Source organism: Anoplophora glabripennis, unplaced genomic scaffold (genome assembly GCF_000390285.2).
Source record: "Anoplophora glabripennis isolate ALB-LARVAE unplaced genomic scaffold, Agla_2.0 scaffold726, whole genome shotgun sequence".
NCBI lineage: Eukaryota > Metazoa > Arthropoda > Insecta > Coleoptera > Cerambycidae > Anoplophora > Anoplophora glabripennis.
This window is the reverse complement of record NW_019416805.1, coordinates 145,175-162,505: the sequence shown is the minus strand read 5'-3', so window position 1 is coordinate 162,505 and position 17,331 is coordinate 145,175. Positions and strand designations below refer to the sequence as shown.

Here is a 17,331-nt window from a genome sequence, read left to right as displayed (position 1 = left end):
ATTAGGAAACATTTCTATTTTCAGTGCATTTGGTTGTATATGTATACAATAAATAGTTAAAAAAAATAATTATTAATACTAACATACCTACATCTAACTATAACTATGACTAGTCAAATAAAATAAACACCACAAGTAAAACATAGGAATTAGAATTTTAAGCCGAAATACTACACAGCTCCATAAAAAATCTCTGAGTCCGAATCCGGGGTAGGTTTAACCCCATCACGTCAGAATTTTCCATAACCTTAAAAATTAAGCCCAAAAACCCCATAACACGTAAACTATTTAATCCCCAAGCATCTTAACCCACGTAACCCCATAATCCCATAATCCGATCATCCCCAAACCCTATAAACCCCATAACCTCCAAATCCGATCAGCAACAGAGATTTGGGTCTCTAACGCCGGGAGGTCTTAGTCAATGTGCTGTTTCTTGACGTGTAGCGGACCCCATCAGCTTATAACCTCTAAACCCCCTAACTTCATCATCCTCCAACCCCATAAACCCCAAAACTCGATAACCCAATAAACCCATAAACTTGAAAATTAATTTTCTAATTTTTACGAAACCAATAAATGACTCTCAACAGTGTGAGATGCTCCATAACCAATTTGAAATTATCGCGTTACTTTTCAAATTCCCTAGAGAATTTCATCTTCCGACCGCCAGTGGCATCTATCTTAATTTTTTACATTGCACAAGAGAAAATATCATTCCTACTTATAAGTATGAGTAGTTTGGCAATAAATGAAACAGAAGGAACTCCTGTACTTGATTGAATACGCTTCATAAAGGAATGAATTCATATGTATATGAATCCTCTGTTGCTGATCAGGTTTGGAGGCTATGAGGTTATTGGGTTTTGGGGTGTATGGGGTTTGGGGATGATGCAGTTAGAGGGTTTAGGGGTTGTAAGCAGATGCGGTTCGCTACACGTCAAGAAACAGCACAGGCCTCCCGGTGTTAGAGATCCAAATCTCTATTGCTGATCGGGTTTGGAGGTTATGAGGTTATGGGGTTATTGGGTTATTGGGTTTGGGGACGATCGGATTATGAGATTATAGGGTTACGTGGGTTAAGATGCTTGAGGATTAAATAGTTTACGTGTTATGGGGTTTTTGGACTTAATTTTTGAGGTTATGGAAAATTCTTACGTGATGGGGTTAAACTGACCCCGAATTCGGATTCAGCGACCCCAAAAACATAGGGTAGGGTAGGTCTGGTTTTTATTGTGGAGCTGTGATTATTAAGTTTCACAATTTCTTATAATTTCAAAAATTGTATAGTTTTTCTTACTAAATAACAAAATATTGAACAAATATATAACTCTCTCTTTATGTAAGTAATGGTGATGGATAAATGAAATGTATTATTTTCTCGTTTTATCTTTGTACAGTGAAGAAATTCTAATAGGTATATTATGAAAGGCGTAAGGCACCTGTTGCAGAAAATATATTCTTACTATTTTGCTATATACAAATTCAGACCTGAGTCACATTGGTACATTATCACATGATATTGCGCAATAACCTTTTTTTATTTTCAATTTTAGATGCCAACTATAAAATTAAGGACAGTTAGGCTATTATTGCAATGAGATGTTTGAAATTAAAAGTGAAAAACACTACCTTTCTAACGCGTATATAAAAATATGAAATTATTTACAATAAGTATTACTATTTATAAAAAAATCTATACACGTGTGCCACAACTAACCAGGGGTAAAAAACCTATAACTCATTGGTCAACGCTACACTTCAAAGATCAGCTTTTTAAGGAGAATAAAATTTACATATTTAATAAAAGTTTTACCTAAGACTGGAACCTTCTATTATTGGTTCTCATTCGTCGTCTTTTGATATGTTTATAACCATACACGACTACCAATAAACAGCTTACAAAGACCAAAAGACCAACACCGGCATACATCGTAGTGTTGCTTGTACGAGATGGTCCACCACTTGGATCGGCAATGGAGCTATTCACATTAGGCTGATCGCTTTGAACGACATCTTGATGCTCTTGCTCCTGCATCTTGTCCACCGTTAGCCCAGGCTTGATTGCAGGTGGTGGAGTAGTGGTGGTGGTAGTTGTAGTGGTGGTTGTTGTGGTGGTGGTCGTTGTGACAATAGGTGCTTGCTTCAAAGGGGCTTCCTCGAGGTACTGTTCCAACGGCTGGAAATACTCCAACAAGGCTGATGCGGAAAGGTCGAGACCGTAATTCAAAGTGACTAAGTATACCCAGTCCATCGTAGGTCTGTCTTTAATCATGGATCTGTGGAAAGTATTTTATAGTTAATCTAAAATGAGATAATCTACCTAAAGAATGACGTTTTTTTCTGACTTTTAAAATCTTGATTGATCAATTGCTCAGGAGCTATTGATTTCGAAATTGGTACCATACAAATTCCTTGTAGGAGCTAGCTAATCATAAAATTCAAAGAAAAACCAATAGTTAGTCTACCGAGCTTTTACGAAATATGCATCGTTCATAAGTGAAAACCCAAACACTATCATGAACATAGAAGCTGGTCAGAAGTATGTAGATAAGTTGTTTGTAATTAATCTTTATTGCATCAATTTAGTTCTTCTAAGAATCGAAATAAACTGAAAGAAAACTTTTTACTCTACTCACTGGAAGTTTTGATCATTTCCAAATTCAAAAGCAATATTTATTTCAGGATCTGCCATCTGGCTTCGATAGTAGTTGACGAACTGGAAGGCCAGGAGAGTTCCAAAAAAATTGCTGCAAATAAAGCGATATCAAATAATTTCAAACAATAACACAACGGATCTTATCACCCACCTTATGTATGGTTTATTTGATGTGATATATTCATCTCTCAAGAAATCACGTTCTGCACCCGATACACTTTTTATACCTTGGTACTCATTCCTGTAAACAAAGAAATAGGTACTTTTTAATATGTTTGTATTGATATATCCACAGCTCTGACATGAGTTCTACGAATCCAACATTTAAAATCAATAACAGATGCAAGATTTTCCACATGACTCATACTCATCAAATATTAATACTTTTATGTACCTCACTTTCCACCAATACGCTGCAACGTTAGCTGAAGGGACATCTAGTTCTTGTAGTCTCCATTCGTCAGCTGCTAGATAGTAAGGTAACTGGGGAAGAAATCTTAGGGCTACAAGCAAGAGTTTCGTCATTTTCACAGACTCATCGGTAACATCAGCGACTGTTTTTATACCATGATAATGCATACTTTCAATCGCAAAAAGAGGTCCTAAAAAACAAATGTAACTTAAGTCAAATAAGAAATTAACAATAAGTCAATAAAGGCTTTATCAAAAGTGTATCTCAAGGATCACTACTGAGGCCAATTTACTTAGTATTAATAAGCAAGTAGGAAAGAAATATTTTTTGGAATATTTTGCTAGTTTCTTTGTTTTGAACACTGACCTAAAGCAGCAATGGCCTCATCTACGCCAGAGTATCGCAAATTCTGACGCATCAACGAGGAGTAATCTTGATTCCTCAAGGCTATTCTGAAAACAGTTTCATGGGCATCTAGATAGGTGACCCAGGAGGGTTCATCACAGTCATATACTCTGAAAATTAATCGCGAAAATGAATCGAAAGTTTTTCGTGCTTAAAAAATAAATCTGTTGACTTGTTACATAAACTTACTCGGAGTACTCATCAGCACAAAAACTGAAGATATGAGGTTCGCAGTAGGTCATATTGAATCTGCTATTGTTCCAAAATTTTTCTCCTAATGTACCTAAGGATGTAGCATGGGTAAGGTTTTCAGCTAATATGTATACCTCTCGTAGAGACTGAAACACGAAAAGTGGTAAAGACAAAAGAAGTTTTGCGTTATTTGTAATCAAAGGACATTATTATTATTACAGCTCGACATTTGCGTGCAAAGTCAGTGCTGTCACAAAAAAATTAACTGTGTTAAATGTATTAAATTAAATTTACCAATGTTTCATGTTTTAAATAAAAGAGGGGCCTCGCGTTTTTTTTAAACACATTACATTTATTAATAAAAAAATTTAACATATTTTGAAAGAAACGTTTTACATCCAAAGATACTAAAAATATTGATGTAGATCGTTCGTTGTATATTGTTCACGTAAACACTGCAAAATACTACGTAGTTGTAACAAGGTCTGGATTTTTTTGTAGTAGGTCATTAAATTTATTTGTTATTTCAGCGTAAATCAAGAAATTGTTTAATAAATGTATCAATTTGACAGACACATCTTGGACGAAATATTTTGATATTTCTTGAAATCAAAGGAACAATACGGATCTCCAATGGATCCCCCACTTCTACGTCTTATTTTCTCACGGAAGTGTCGAACTGTCTATATTTACCATGAAACAGAATAGATATAACCAAAAAGGTTATATTATTTTACAGAATATTTGTTTGAAGTTGTCATTAAAATCATAACGGAGTTGGACATTACCTTATATTTCAGGAAAGTTTCAACATCATAATGCAATTGGGGGTGAGGTAAAATGATGTCGGCTATGTAACTCCAATCATTCCCGAAGTTACTACCTACAAACATGAAACTTATTTTCTCTAAAACATTATCCTTACAAAACACTTTGTTACTGACATGTTTTAATTAATAAGGAAAAAAATATGCTATACATAGTTTGTTTTACCTAAAAGGAATACAGGGATTTCAGCAGTCTCATTTATTTTGTAATAATTGTTCAACCTGGTCCTAACAAATCTGTGCAATTTTAAATATAATGGCTTTATTTCTTCCCAGAATTCTCTAGCTTTCGCATAGGCCCCGCTGAAGTCATTTAAATATTCCCAGTAACTTGCCACATCCTCAAACTCTAAAAAAATACAAAAATTACATTTACGACAAATCTAACTTCACTTTATGAATAATGTAGAGCTAGTACTTTGAAAATCAATTAGAATTGGTTATTTCATGCCTCTTGATAAAAATAAAAGTATTAATACAAGAAAATCTTATAAAAATATTAAAATGGACTAGTAAAAATAGAAAATTTTGCTCAAATTAACCGCAGACGTCAATGGCTTCTATTTTGTATAGGAAAATTTGTAAAAACTAGAACTTTGAACTAAAGACTTTGGCTTATCCCACTACTAAGTAAAAAGTGATTATATGTTATTGGGTACTGTTTTGTTTACATAAAATTGCAAATTGAAATGAAGCCAAGTAGACATACCTGATAATTGGGCGAAGGTTTCTCCTTATCTGGATAAAACATTGAATAAAAAAGGAAAAATGGAACAATCAGAAGATAAAGCAATATGGAAACTGGAAAAACAGCTTTACAAGAGTTAGTTTATTGTTGCCTTAGATCTGTAGCAAGTCGAATTTAAGCGTAATATAAGTACAAATGGGTTTACACGTTTCTTTAAATATCTGCTAATATAAGCGAATTATAAAAATTTCCTTTATTTGTAATTACTTTATATTTGCACGTATAAAAATTTGTGATATGACATACGAGGAATGAATAAAAACAACAAAGTAAAACAATAAGCTCACACTGAAAATGGCACTCGCAATCAATGTGGACAATATAATAATTTTAATATTTATCCTCATAAAACCAATATTTATCAACACTATTTTTTTAGTTTTTAGTTTTGAATACATTTCAATTCAATCTATTACAAATTGCATATAAATTTAAGCATCTCAAAAACATTATGTTCTATGACGTTCAGTATTGCTTATAAATAAAATTAAAATAATTGCAGGGCAACAAAATATTTACTACTAAGCACCAAAAATAACTCGTAGTTGTAAACATCTAAGGCTGCTGTTTCAAGTAAATGCAACCGAGTACCGAAATAGAATGTGATACGAATATCGATGTACACATTTGAACTTTAATATTGACAGATTAATGAAACTGACAAAAAAAATACGCCAAAATTGTGTATTTTATATTTCTCTACACAGGAACTATGTAGTCGATCTGAGGGTTCCTTTGTCGAACGGCTCGTAAAGCTATTGCGCCCTAGATGGCACCACTAGATCGCTGAGCAGCCAGCGTTAACGCTGTACCCATGCATGTGTCGAAGACTTAATATTTCAAAATTCAATTAAACATGTTATGAAACCATGTGATTCTGCCAATTAATTAAAAAATGATGCTTGTATATACGGTATGGTATACTGTAATGAATGAGTAGTTATACCTACCATTTAGTGATGCTGCCTTTTTTGTTAATTCTAAAACTGTTGAATATTCGACTGAACTGGCACCAAAAACGTGTTGCCAAGAGAACCAGGTTGAATTGAGCAGATCCACATCTCTAGAGGTTCTTAAAATATTTTGATATTCTACAAAAAAATAATAATTTAACACCGTTCTCAACTATTATTTGCTTATTTTTCACGTAGTTTTGACAAAATAAACACTAAATATTACGGAATTGTGTTAGTATATGTACTACACAGAAAATTAATATGCCGAGCCTTCTTTCACACAAAAATTGCGTTCTTTGACGCCTTATATTAGTGAATGTGGACAGAGGCATTATTACTACTAATAACAATAAAAGTATTATAAATATTTTGGAAATTATTATCTAACTTTATATGTATAAATTTTATCACATATTTAAATTAAATTAGACTAAGATAACGAATGTTTTACCTCCTTTGGTAAATAGACATCCCTCGGTATTGTTTGAACAAGGTACTTTCACTATGCTTTCAATTTCTTCGTTATCATTATGGTAAGAGACTAACTGAAACAAATGCAATTCGTTATTTGAAACAGCTGATCACTTACAATAACATTTCAAAAGCAAAAACAATATTTTCTGTATTTATTTATATACATCACGAAAAGTTTTAGATAAAGTAAAAATTTAAGTGTCAACTTTTACACTTTAATAAATTCAGAGGCTTACGAGTATAATGTATGTATTTTGCTTCAAAATCATTGAAAATAGAACAAGTTCAATCTCTATTTGGAATTATAATCGACATAGTTACCCATGTCATTGCAACAGGTGTTGTTTATATTGTTTTGGTATTCTAAATTTAACTTTTTGCAATTAAAATTCTATTGTTTGTTAATCAAATTCAACCTTTTGGGGATTTTCTTAAAAATAAATGCAAATTTGGAACTACCAATCATATCTCGCCATTTATTCCAATAGGCTCTTTTACCAAAGGTGAACAAGCAAACTGTTATGGGTTACGTTATGTACGTGCATGTTTGTATTTCTATACATTGTTTTCATATATACTGCTTAATTATGAATATGAATTACATACATTACATATTTATGAATAGGTAACTACTATGTGTACTAAGTATTTGATGTATGTCTTTGTAACACAGCTTTTGCATACCCAATTTACTTTTTAGAAACCAATTTGCAAATCAAATTCCCTTTTTTGCATATGGAATTCAACCTTTCGCAATTCAAGTTCATCGATTTGAGACTATAAAAATGATTATCTATCGTAAAATGAGGGTCTATAACTTTACAAAAATCTGTAATTGAAACAAAAAAATCGTTTTTCAGTATTTCATTAATTGGGCTTTCTTGAACAAACTCGCTAATAGTTTGAGTCTGTATGTCTCAACTTTTCTAAAGCAGCCAAACGAGGAATAACGTACTTTAGTAATATAATAGTAACATAATAAAAACCTCATTCGAAAACTTTATATGAATGCCTCAAGACTTATTTCTTTACGAAAATAATTGTTGTTTACTATTATTTTTTTTTCATAAGGGGGAATAATGAATCAAACATTTACCATATTTACCGTGAGCTTAGCAAAATATCAGGTCTTATGTCACTTTGCAAACCAGCGATTTTGACCTGTAAAAAGACTAGTTTAATTTTTTTTATTACTTTTATCGATTTTAACATATTTTTTGCAATTTTTTTATTTGTTAGCTTGTTTAATTAATTTTCTGACATATAAAAGTGTGTACAATTACGTTTGCAATTTATTACAATTTATTTTTGTTAAAATTTTGTATTTTTATCATTTTAATTAGACATATATCCTGTCAGTTAGATATTGTAAAAATAAACAAATAAATAAGAATAAAAGCTTAGAAAACAAAATTTTTTGGAAAACTTTACATGATTTGATTTGCAAAAGATTTAAATCTGTATGAAGATGCAGCAAGACTGAAAAAACTTCGTTCGAAAATGATTAAATCAAGCGTCATTGTTAATTTTATTTGCGAGAATGTAAAATCTCCCATTCAGATATTAACCAGATCATTTACCAGTTTTATTTTTTACTGTTTTTACAATGTTACTCTCGTACCGTATTCCACTCTTCTTCAGGTAAAAGCCCATCACCAGGTTTTAATAAAAAGGTATAGTTCCTTTCAATTTCCTGAGGGATGTATTCATATTCCTTCAAATTCTTGGTTTCCTCCGTTAGCAAACTACCGTATGCTTTATCTGCAGCTATCTAAAACAAAAGACAGGTGTAGTAGCTCACTCGAGAGCATCAGCAACACTTGGACAAGTTTTGGTTAGGACCAAGACGTCATCCATCTTACCTTTTCATTGAAGTCTCCATGAAGAACGCCTGACCTCAATGCTTTTGACAACTCGTTACACGCATCCGCCAATTCCATATCCGCTAGCTGCAGTTCCGCCATCAGTTTTTCCGAAGAAAAACTGCCCCAGACGAAGCAGTTACACAGCACTAAGAGATATGTCCACAAGTTTACATTTGGCTCCATTTTTATCTAAAATTGAAGATAGTTTGTAATAGACGCTTCGCAAAATGCCGATACTTTGAGTAATCACAATTATAGCGTATGTAGGGGGATTTGCAGCAACTTTGACTTTTAAAACTAAAAAGTATTAGCTTACACTGTAAAAAAAATCGGTGTGACTGAAAGCAATAAAGGTTCAGAGTGTACGTTTTGAACATTTTACTCATTTGTGATTATTATTTAAACTAAAATTAAGTACTTTCACTCAAATATAATTACTACTTAAATAAATTCTTCACGTAAACTCGTATTTGGTGCACTTGTACATAAATCGAAGTAAATGTCCCCATTACTGAGAGAGTTTAAATTAATTTCGATTTGAGTTGAGTGATATTGAGTGAAACTGAGTGAAATTTGAGTGAAATTTTATTACAGTGTAGGTTAGGTCAGGTTAAGTTATGTTAGATGAGGTTAGTTTCATTGGATCAGGTTAGACAAGCTTTGGTTTATAATATTATCATTTTTGTCTATTATTTAAAATACCGGCATTTTACTTATTGCTTATAGTCTCTCAGAACAGGATGATGATATGGTTGAGACATATGTAAAATAGACATTTGATTTTAGTCATCATAGTCACAGTTGCGTCCAAATTAGTCATAGACAAAGGTCAAGGATGATGTATGAAGTGACTATATTAGCATTTTATCAGTCCAGTTACCGGGCTGATATTCTATTGTTTTATACGCTTTTTACATTGACGCAATGTTTCAAATCGGGAAGGTTACATTGTTACATGCTAGGGCAAAGATGACGTTTCGGACCTGTTCATAAAATGGATCATAAACAAACAAATGTTATTGATACGAAACGGTTATCTCTATAATGTATCCATCTTGGTGTCCTTGAACAAAGAATAATGTTCGTTATGGGAATGTTGAGCCAGAACAGGTGTATTTTCTTCAAATTAGTGACATATACATACATGTATATTAGGGTATAGCAAAAAATTGTTTTTTTATGAAAAATAAATTATCTTGGTTCAATAATTTGAAGGAAATTTATTGAAATACTGCGTTGTCGTAGATAATTCGTCAGTAGAACCACCAGACATCGAACTTATCGAATGATCTAACTATTTTGATGTCTATTTACCCACATGGTTTGAGTATGGGTAAGACGAAGTGTGTTATATCTTAAATAATAATTTTAAGATATAAAATTATATTTTCAATGATTTAAGCTATAACTCATTTTGCTGTCAGATATACTCAAATAAGCAAATTTTCATAAAAAATATTAAATTAGTAAAATTAGTTGGCAATAATTTTGTCTTTGTAGAAGCTTAAAATGAAAAATCATTTTTATATAGAAGCTGCATTTTTTTGGAATTTCAAAATCTATACTTTCTCTTATGGAAACTATTAAGGTTATTGCCAACTTATTGTATTGAAACAGCTTCCCTTCCAGATTTCTTTAATTTAAAAAAATATTTCAATTATTTCTCTCAGATGTGATAAATAAAAAATCATTAAAATTAAAGAAAAACTTGTTGGTATCAAAATAATAAGAAGAATGGAAATGTCTACTACTACAGAGTGTTTCATTTAAAAAATTGGGATGAATACGTTTGAATATACTGTATTGCAAACATGATGGTGGACTAATGTAACATTATTTTCGTGTTGAACAGTTGTAGGTAGCTATGCCTTTTAAAATTTTGTGAAAAATTGTATTGAGATTGAGACGATGTCGGAGATCTCCAAATGTCCGCTCAAATATTGAATGAATTTAATTAATACTAAAATATGTTTTATTTTAAAAATACATAAAACAAACAAGTCGTACGTGAAAAATATTTCGCTTTGGTTACTATGAGACCAAATATTTTATACCAGTCACATCTGCTGCCACCAGAAATTTTTCCAAAATAATATTTTTGCCACAATTTAAGCTTGTAAGTTATCTTACCGGTTGCTGAACACATACATACATTTTATTAATTATTATGAACGAATATTTATAGTAATTGTTATTACGTTTAGTAACATTTATAAAATTTGGATAATTATTCCCCGCGCGTTTACTAATTATCACATTTTAAAACAGCATGATGCGACGTACTACGACGTCATTGTAAAGAATCCTGTTGGCTATTTAATTTTTGTTACTATTACTGTCAGCGACATAACTTTCTGCAATTGTGAGTGATTTCCACCCACCATGTATCTTGCTTGCTAATACATCAACTCTGTATTAGCCAGTAACGTTGCCGATGTTCTTCGGAATGAATAGCCTGTAGATGTTTCAGGATGTTCTAGTTTCAAAAACTGTGCAATCTTATTAGGAATCATAGAAAGGGTATTCTTGCTGACTGATTTACCAGTCTCGGACTCTATTGCTAGCCCTCGCTCCGCTCGGACGCAAAATCGTCATCGACTGATAAATAATACGTACCTCCTTTATGGTGTAAACTATTAAAAGTCACAACATAGCAATGCGCATTGGAAGATAACATAACTTAAAGATAAATATAGAAGACTTATGGAAAAAATAACGGAATTGAGTTGAAATCAATACTTTATGTGTCACATTTTTTTAATAACCCGTATACGTCTTACTAATTTTAAAATTCACATTTTTCATTTTACTTATATCCTAAAATCAGGTTTTTAACTGACTGAAAACAAGGCTTTGGTAGAAAAATCTGTATCCTAATTCGATTCAAGAAAAATCTTGTTTTATAAATTCAACAATGTGTTCGCATTCTATCCCAGTATTCTACAGGAAACCGCTGATAATCGCTGATAATGTACGAGTACATGATTACAAAATTTTCACCTGTTATGTGCGATAAGAGATCATCAACAGAAAAAATAGGTTAACAAGGGAGTTATCTATACATTTTTTATGTATTTATCTAATATTTGAATTCATTAGGAAATATCTATCTAATGAGTGAACCTTGGACCTAAGTACATATTTTCATCACTCAACTAATTCTACAAACAAAACTACCATTGTTCCATAATGTTTGTCCTTTTGTGTCACAAAACTACTTTAAATTTTTATCTGTATTCATCAAGGTCATTGGACTGTTAAAGTCAAAGTTCGTGTATTTTTTTAATACAATAGAGTTTTTTTCTTAGATGCCATCAGTTGGTACTGAATTTGATTCTAACAAATCCACACTTTTTAACGAATTTTCAATACTTTTTTTTATTTGTGCGGAGATAAGAAAATGTTACACTGAAATTAACTTCAAATGATTACTATAATAATTTTTGTTTAAAATTGATTAAAGTTCCATCTACAAACTATTTCACAATCAGTCAGAATTGGGCCGCAATTTTGTAAGTATATTTCGCAACAATACCCTATTTTCTAATATACATATACAAGGTGTTAACGAAATAAGTACTCAAAATTGAAGAGTATATAAAACATTATAAAATTTGCCTCATGGTCCCACATTTTCTTACGCCCCTGTAGCAAATTTTGATTTGTATATTATGCCGATTATTAAGCATATAAATAGTAATACAACCCTAAAATTTTGCGATTTAATATTAGACCGTTTTGAAATTATGCAATAAAAACTGTTTCCTGAGTTACAACTTCAAGGGGCTGTATCTTCCTTGTATACTAAACCCTCTAAAAACTAATGCTGCTCAAGAAATTTTAATTAGAACTAATACTATTTCTCATTTTGCAAAATAACTTTAATCACTTTCATTTTAAACAAAGAAGTTCAAATCAACTTTTAATATTAGCATATATGAGATGAAAATCTCGGCGAATTAATTTTTAAATACTATCTCGTAAATAGTTTTAAAAAAATTCTAAAGTCTCTGAAAATATAACGGTTCTCATAATTGATTATCTTCAATTATTTTCAAGAAAATCACATTTCTCTAGATATTTCTCGATACTTGTTTAATGTCTTGCATATTTTGTTAAAATTGTTAATTTATTATTTCTCCTTTTGACGGATGTGGAAAATTCTGATACACTGCCATATTTAAAATATTTCTATTTACATAATTATCATATTTTAGATAATATTTCTGCCAAGGGCAAAACAATAATTACCCAAAATTTAATTGAACTACATTATCAAAACAGGTTTCGAACGTGCTCGTAGTATTTAAACAGTAAACAAACTAAGTATGTGGCTATTCATAAGACATATTAGGAGTATTTTTAATTAACAAATTGTCGTCATTACCAAATTATAAACAATAATTATTTAATTTTATTTACTACAGTACTGAAGTGATAAAAACCAAATGTCACTTTCACATGCTCAAATATTATACTGACAAGCATTTCATCGAAACGATTAGTTCGTACCTACTCACAATTAATATTTTTTACAATGATAAAATTTTGGAACGTTGTAAATTTTATTTGTACGAGTTCTAGTTTTTTATTCTTTAACCATTTTGGTAACATGATTAAAATAATGATATATTTGAAAAAGAGGGTTTAGCGGATTTTTAATTTTATTAGAATCATTAGTAGTGAAGTTATATTCCAATAGTACATATTTCTCTAAACCACAGTTTTACTTCTAGTAGTAAATATTTAGGGTAACATTTACCTATTTAGTATTAATATGAATAAGATAATCAAATTTTACAGGAAAGACCTTAGATATTTTTTATGATAAACTTTTAAGAGAATAAATACAATATTTTATGATTTCACACGATTACTTACTACAAATTATTTGTGGTTTTTTTTTCAATATTACATATGCTACTTTGGTATATGTTCACTGATTTATGACTACAGATAATATGACTATACATAATTTTTTTCTTTCTACATATCTTTTAGATTTCTATTATATTCGTTCTATTACAACAAAATATATCAATTTTCTGTAACTACCATTTGTTTACTGCATATATTCCGCATTTATTATTAATTTATTAGTTTTGTTAAAACTGCATTGTCAAAATTCCCTAAAGTTATCAGTTAATCGAACTGCAATAAATAACAGAGTATTAATTAACAATAAAATATAATCTAACGTCAGACTCTACGTCATATACCTACGTGTGAAAATGTTAGGTTATGTTCAAGCACCACTTGTTCCAAAATAATAAACTTACCTGGTCAGACGAAAGAAACAACTGTTGGTACTATCTACGTGGGAAAACTCACAAACTACTTAAACCGAACGGACCTTTGACCTATGGTAATTATCAGCGTAAATACAAACGAATAAAGACACACTGTATTTTCACTTAAACATGTCTTGTATTTAGTAATTTATTCGGTTTGGTACTTAAAAATTACGAACTTGTACCTACAATCATGTACAGCAACAAACTGATGTTACTCAATGGACGCGATAAATGTAACCGCGTACGAATTCTACCTGAGTGGCTAGATGACTCAAACTGTAGTAGAAATCGAGTGCGACAATCATCAGACCTTAAAATCATGCGGCTTTATTATTAGTATATTCCAGTGGCGTGACTTGCTGCGCCAAGAGAAGCGCTTATCTCTTTAAGGCATACGAACCGCATTCCAATGCTCTGCAAATGTGTAAAAACTATTGACATTGATACAAACATCAATTGTTCCACAAGGATCCCATGCTGGCCTCAATTATTTAATACATTCATTTTTAATAACTTAATATTTAAAATTTTAACACAGCCTGTTAGAATACAATGTTTGATTATAGAGACACCGAGCCAGAACTCATTTACCCGTTTTTGGACATCCAAACTTTCTGTCGAGAGGTAGAACAAAATGTCAATAACAAAAGTTTTGCGCAATGAATCCGGCTTTCTATATTTGTATTATGTAATATACATGAATAGGAAACATTTTTAAGAAAAATTCAACTCTATGTTTCAAAATGTAGATTGCGCCCGCTAGTGACCTCGCTGACCTTAGTGGCACACCCTGTATATATACTTTACAGGGTGTGCGAAAATGGGTAACCGAGTTAGAGCTCGGAGCATTTATAATCAAACAAACTGTAGGTTGATAAAAAGTTGTATAACATATATTTATGCACACATTTTTTGGAGATTTCCTGACACTACCCCATCTTTTTTTACTTTAAGAAATTTCTGTGTCCTTACGAGTTAAAAATGTATTAGTGTATGAGTAACTTTGTCTTGTCTTATAAATTTCCATTAATTTGTTTTTGTAGTCCCTGTTATAGTTAATTCGTTTAGATTACTTCATCACAGAGACCGTCAAGCTTTTCAAAAATTTTCCTCAGATACACCATAATGGACTTGGAATGAGTTCCTTTGTTAACGAAATCCAATAAAGTAAGATACATTAATTTACATATTTCTACAACTTAAGGTGACCTAAAAATGGAATTGGTATTTGAATATTAATTTACGTATAACACAATTTTATGTTTTTTCACCCAATATAATTGTTTAGTGCTACGGCACTGACGGGCGATAAGGACAATCACAATGGTCAAAAGTCGTTTTGATAAAACAGTAAGCGAGCATTATTGATAGCATTAGATATCAAATGTAATGTTTTATTGTTACTGCTAAACGCACTTTGATATCAACATTGCTTTTATACTAATAAAAAAAATTGTAATGAATTTCCTAATTACTGTCAAACAAACAGGAAATAAGGCGCGCTTTATAAAGAATAATTAAATGTTTATCATGCTTAAATCAGTTGTGGCAAAGAAGGGCAATGAACTTTCATAGAATAGCAATAAGTTAACCCGTCTCCACACAAGTCTTCGAGTTCTGGTCTAGTCTCTGTAAAAATCTGGCGTTTTTACATAAGAGCAGAACAGACATTGGATATGAAAGTAGGTATAAGATAATAACATTTGCGTGCGTCCAGTTTTGCGTTTCACGATAACATCTTCTATTTTGTTAATTTTTTTACCTTTTTCGGTAAATGTAGTTTCAACATTATGGTTATCCAGTACACCATTCGGTGGTAGTACGTGAAGTACTTGATCGTGATTGCAATGGTCGCTGGATCGATAGAGTTGCTCCGATAATTTGGCTTGCTAGATCACCAGATCTTACTTCGCTAGATTTCTTCCTGTGGGGCTATCGCAAAGGTAAAATTTACAAAGAAGAACCAACAACATGTGAGAATATGAGCGAATTAGAAATGCTTGTGCCGAAATTCAAGCAGATACACATCTCAATTGTGTAAAGTTATTTTAAATCAGGATTGATACGTGCATTGAAGTCGAACGCCGTCATTTTGAGAACGTATTTTAACTGAAAGATGATGAGGCGAGGGTACTAATGTAAAACAAGCACTCTGATAAGTGAGAGGTGAAAGGAGTCACATAAATCAAGTACCTTGATAGGTGAGAGGCGAGAAGACTCATCTAAATCAAGCACCCTGATACGTAAGACGCGAAGGGACTTAATCAAGCAGCCCGAAAGGAACAGAAAACTATAAAAACCAGGGAGATCTGTTTTGAGGTGCATGTGAGAGGGGGAAGCAAATTTTTTCTGGATTACCTTCAGTACAACTTGCATAATAAAAGTGTAGATCCCTAGATCTGGGCGAGGTCCCGAACATTTTCAAAATTGCAAAAATGTTTAAAAATTTTTAAAAATACCTATTTTATCTGAGTTTTTTACTTATATCTTGGAATCTATGCCTTTTGGAAGAATATTGAAGAGGAAAAAAGTTTTAGAATTGGTTGTCGCACAATATACTGTAAGTTAAAAATGTTTAAATTTATTACCGCTGTTGCAAAATAGCAATAATTGATGAAAAAAGGCAAAATAATCAAGTTCTTTTGGATAATTTTTTAAAAATATTTGAATTGCTTTTTTGAAACTTTAGAGTATAATAAAACAACACGGTAAATTTCATTAAAATCGATTTGATAGTTTTCGCAACATAATTTTTTGAAAAAAATTTTTCGAATTTTCAAAATGTTGCACAGCCTTAAATAAATCATCTAGACACTTGAAATTTTGTTCACATAGAAAAGACCGCTCAACCTTTCAATTAGTTTTTGAAAAATTGAAATTGTTTGATTAGGACGGCCATAGTAAATTTTTAAAGTTAACACTCTTTTTTTATTTTTAAACAATTAGATAACATTTATCAATTTGCAATTTAGTTTTTTAAAAAAATTATAGTTCTAAAGTACTATTTTTTCTTAATTTTATCTGTATTTAACAAAAAAAATAATTTCCAAATAAATTTAAAATTATTTAAATAATTGTAATAATTATAACTAAATACATTCATATTCAGAGTGTTGAAATATATACGTAAACAAACATTGCAATAGCATAGGGTAAAATATACAGTATATTTAATGCATAAATAATAAACTTTGTTTATAACAAAATATGTGCAAATTAGACAGTTGGCAACACGATATTCGAATTCTTGGCGCGCGAGACATCGGATTAAAAAAAAGATCGAAATCGATTAGAAGTCGAGATAATGCAATTTTTTCGTACCTTCGCATTTTGAAACTCCGAATTCAGTCTCACCCATTTTTCGTATTTTGAGTCACTTTTCGCGCGTGCGAGCGACAGCTTTTCCGCTGATTTATTTATGTTGCTGATAACTTATAGATATGAAATTTTTTTCCAGCTTAGAACTCGGAAAAAACGAAGCTACTGGATCAAAGATTAT

The 17,331-nt window shown here is 31.3% G+C and overlaps 1 protein-coding gene across 1 annotated transcript; it reads right to left on the bottom strand.

Moving 5' to 3' along the window:
- Window positions 1-15,621, bottom strand: LOC108915563 (angiotensin-converting enzyme). Its single transcript, XM_023455483.1, has 13 exons — window positions 15,595-15,621; window positions 8,536-8,727; window positions 8,295-8,444; window positions 6,651-6,744; window positions 6,194-6,334; window positions 4,662-4,844; window positions 4,457-4,551; window positions 3,666-3,814; window positions 3,438-3,586; window positions 3,054-3,261; window positions 2,811-2,900; window positions 2,640-2,750; window positions 1-2,279 (listed from the first exon to the last, which is right to left on the bottom strand). The coding sequence occupies exons 1-13, from the start codon at window positions 15,619-15,621 to the stop codon at window positions 1,817-1,819; spliced, it is 2,052 nt and encodes a 683-aa protein (XP_023311251.1). The 3' UTR covers window positions 1-1,816.
- Window positions 15,622-17,331: the final 1,710 nt, after the last annotated feature.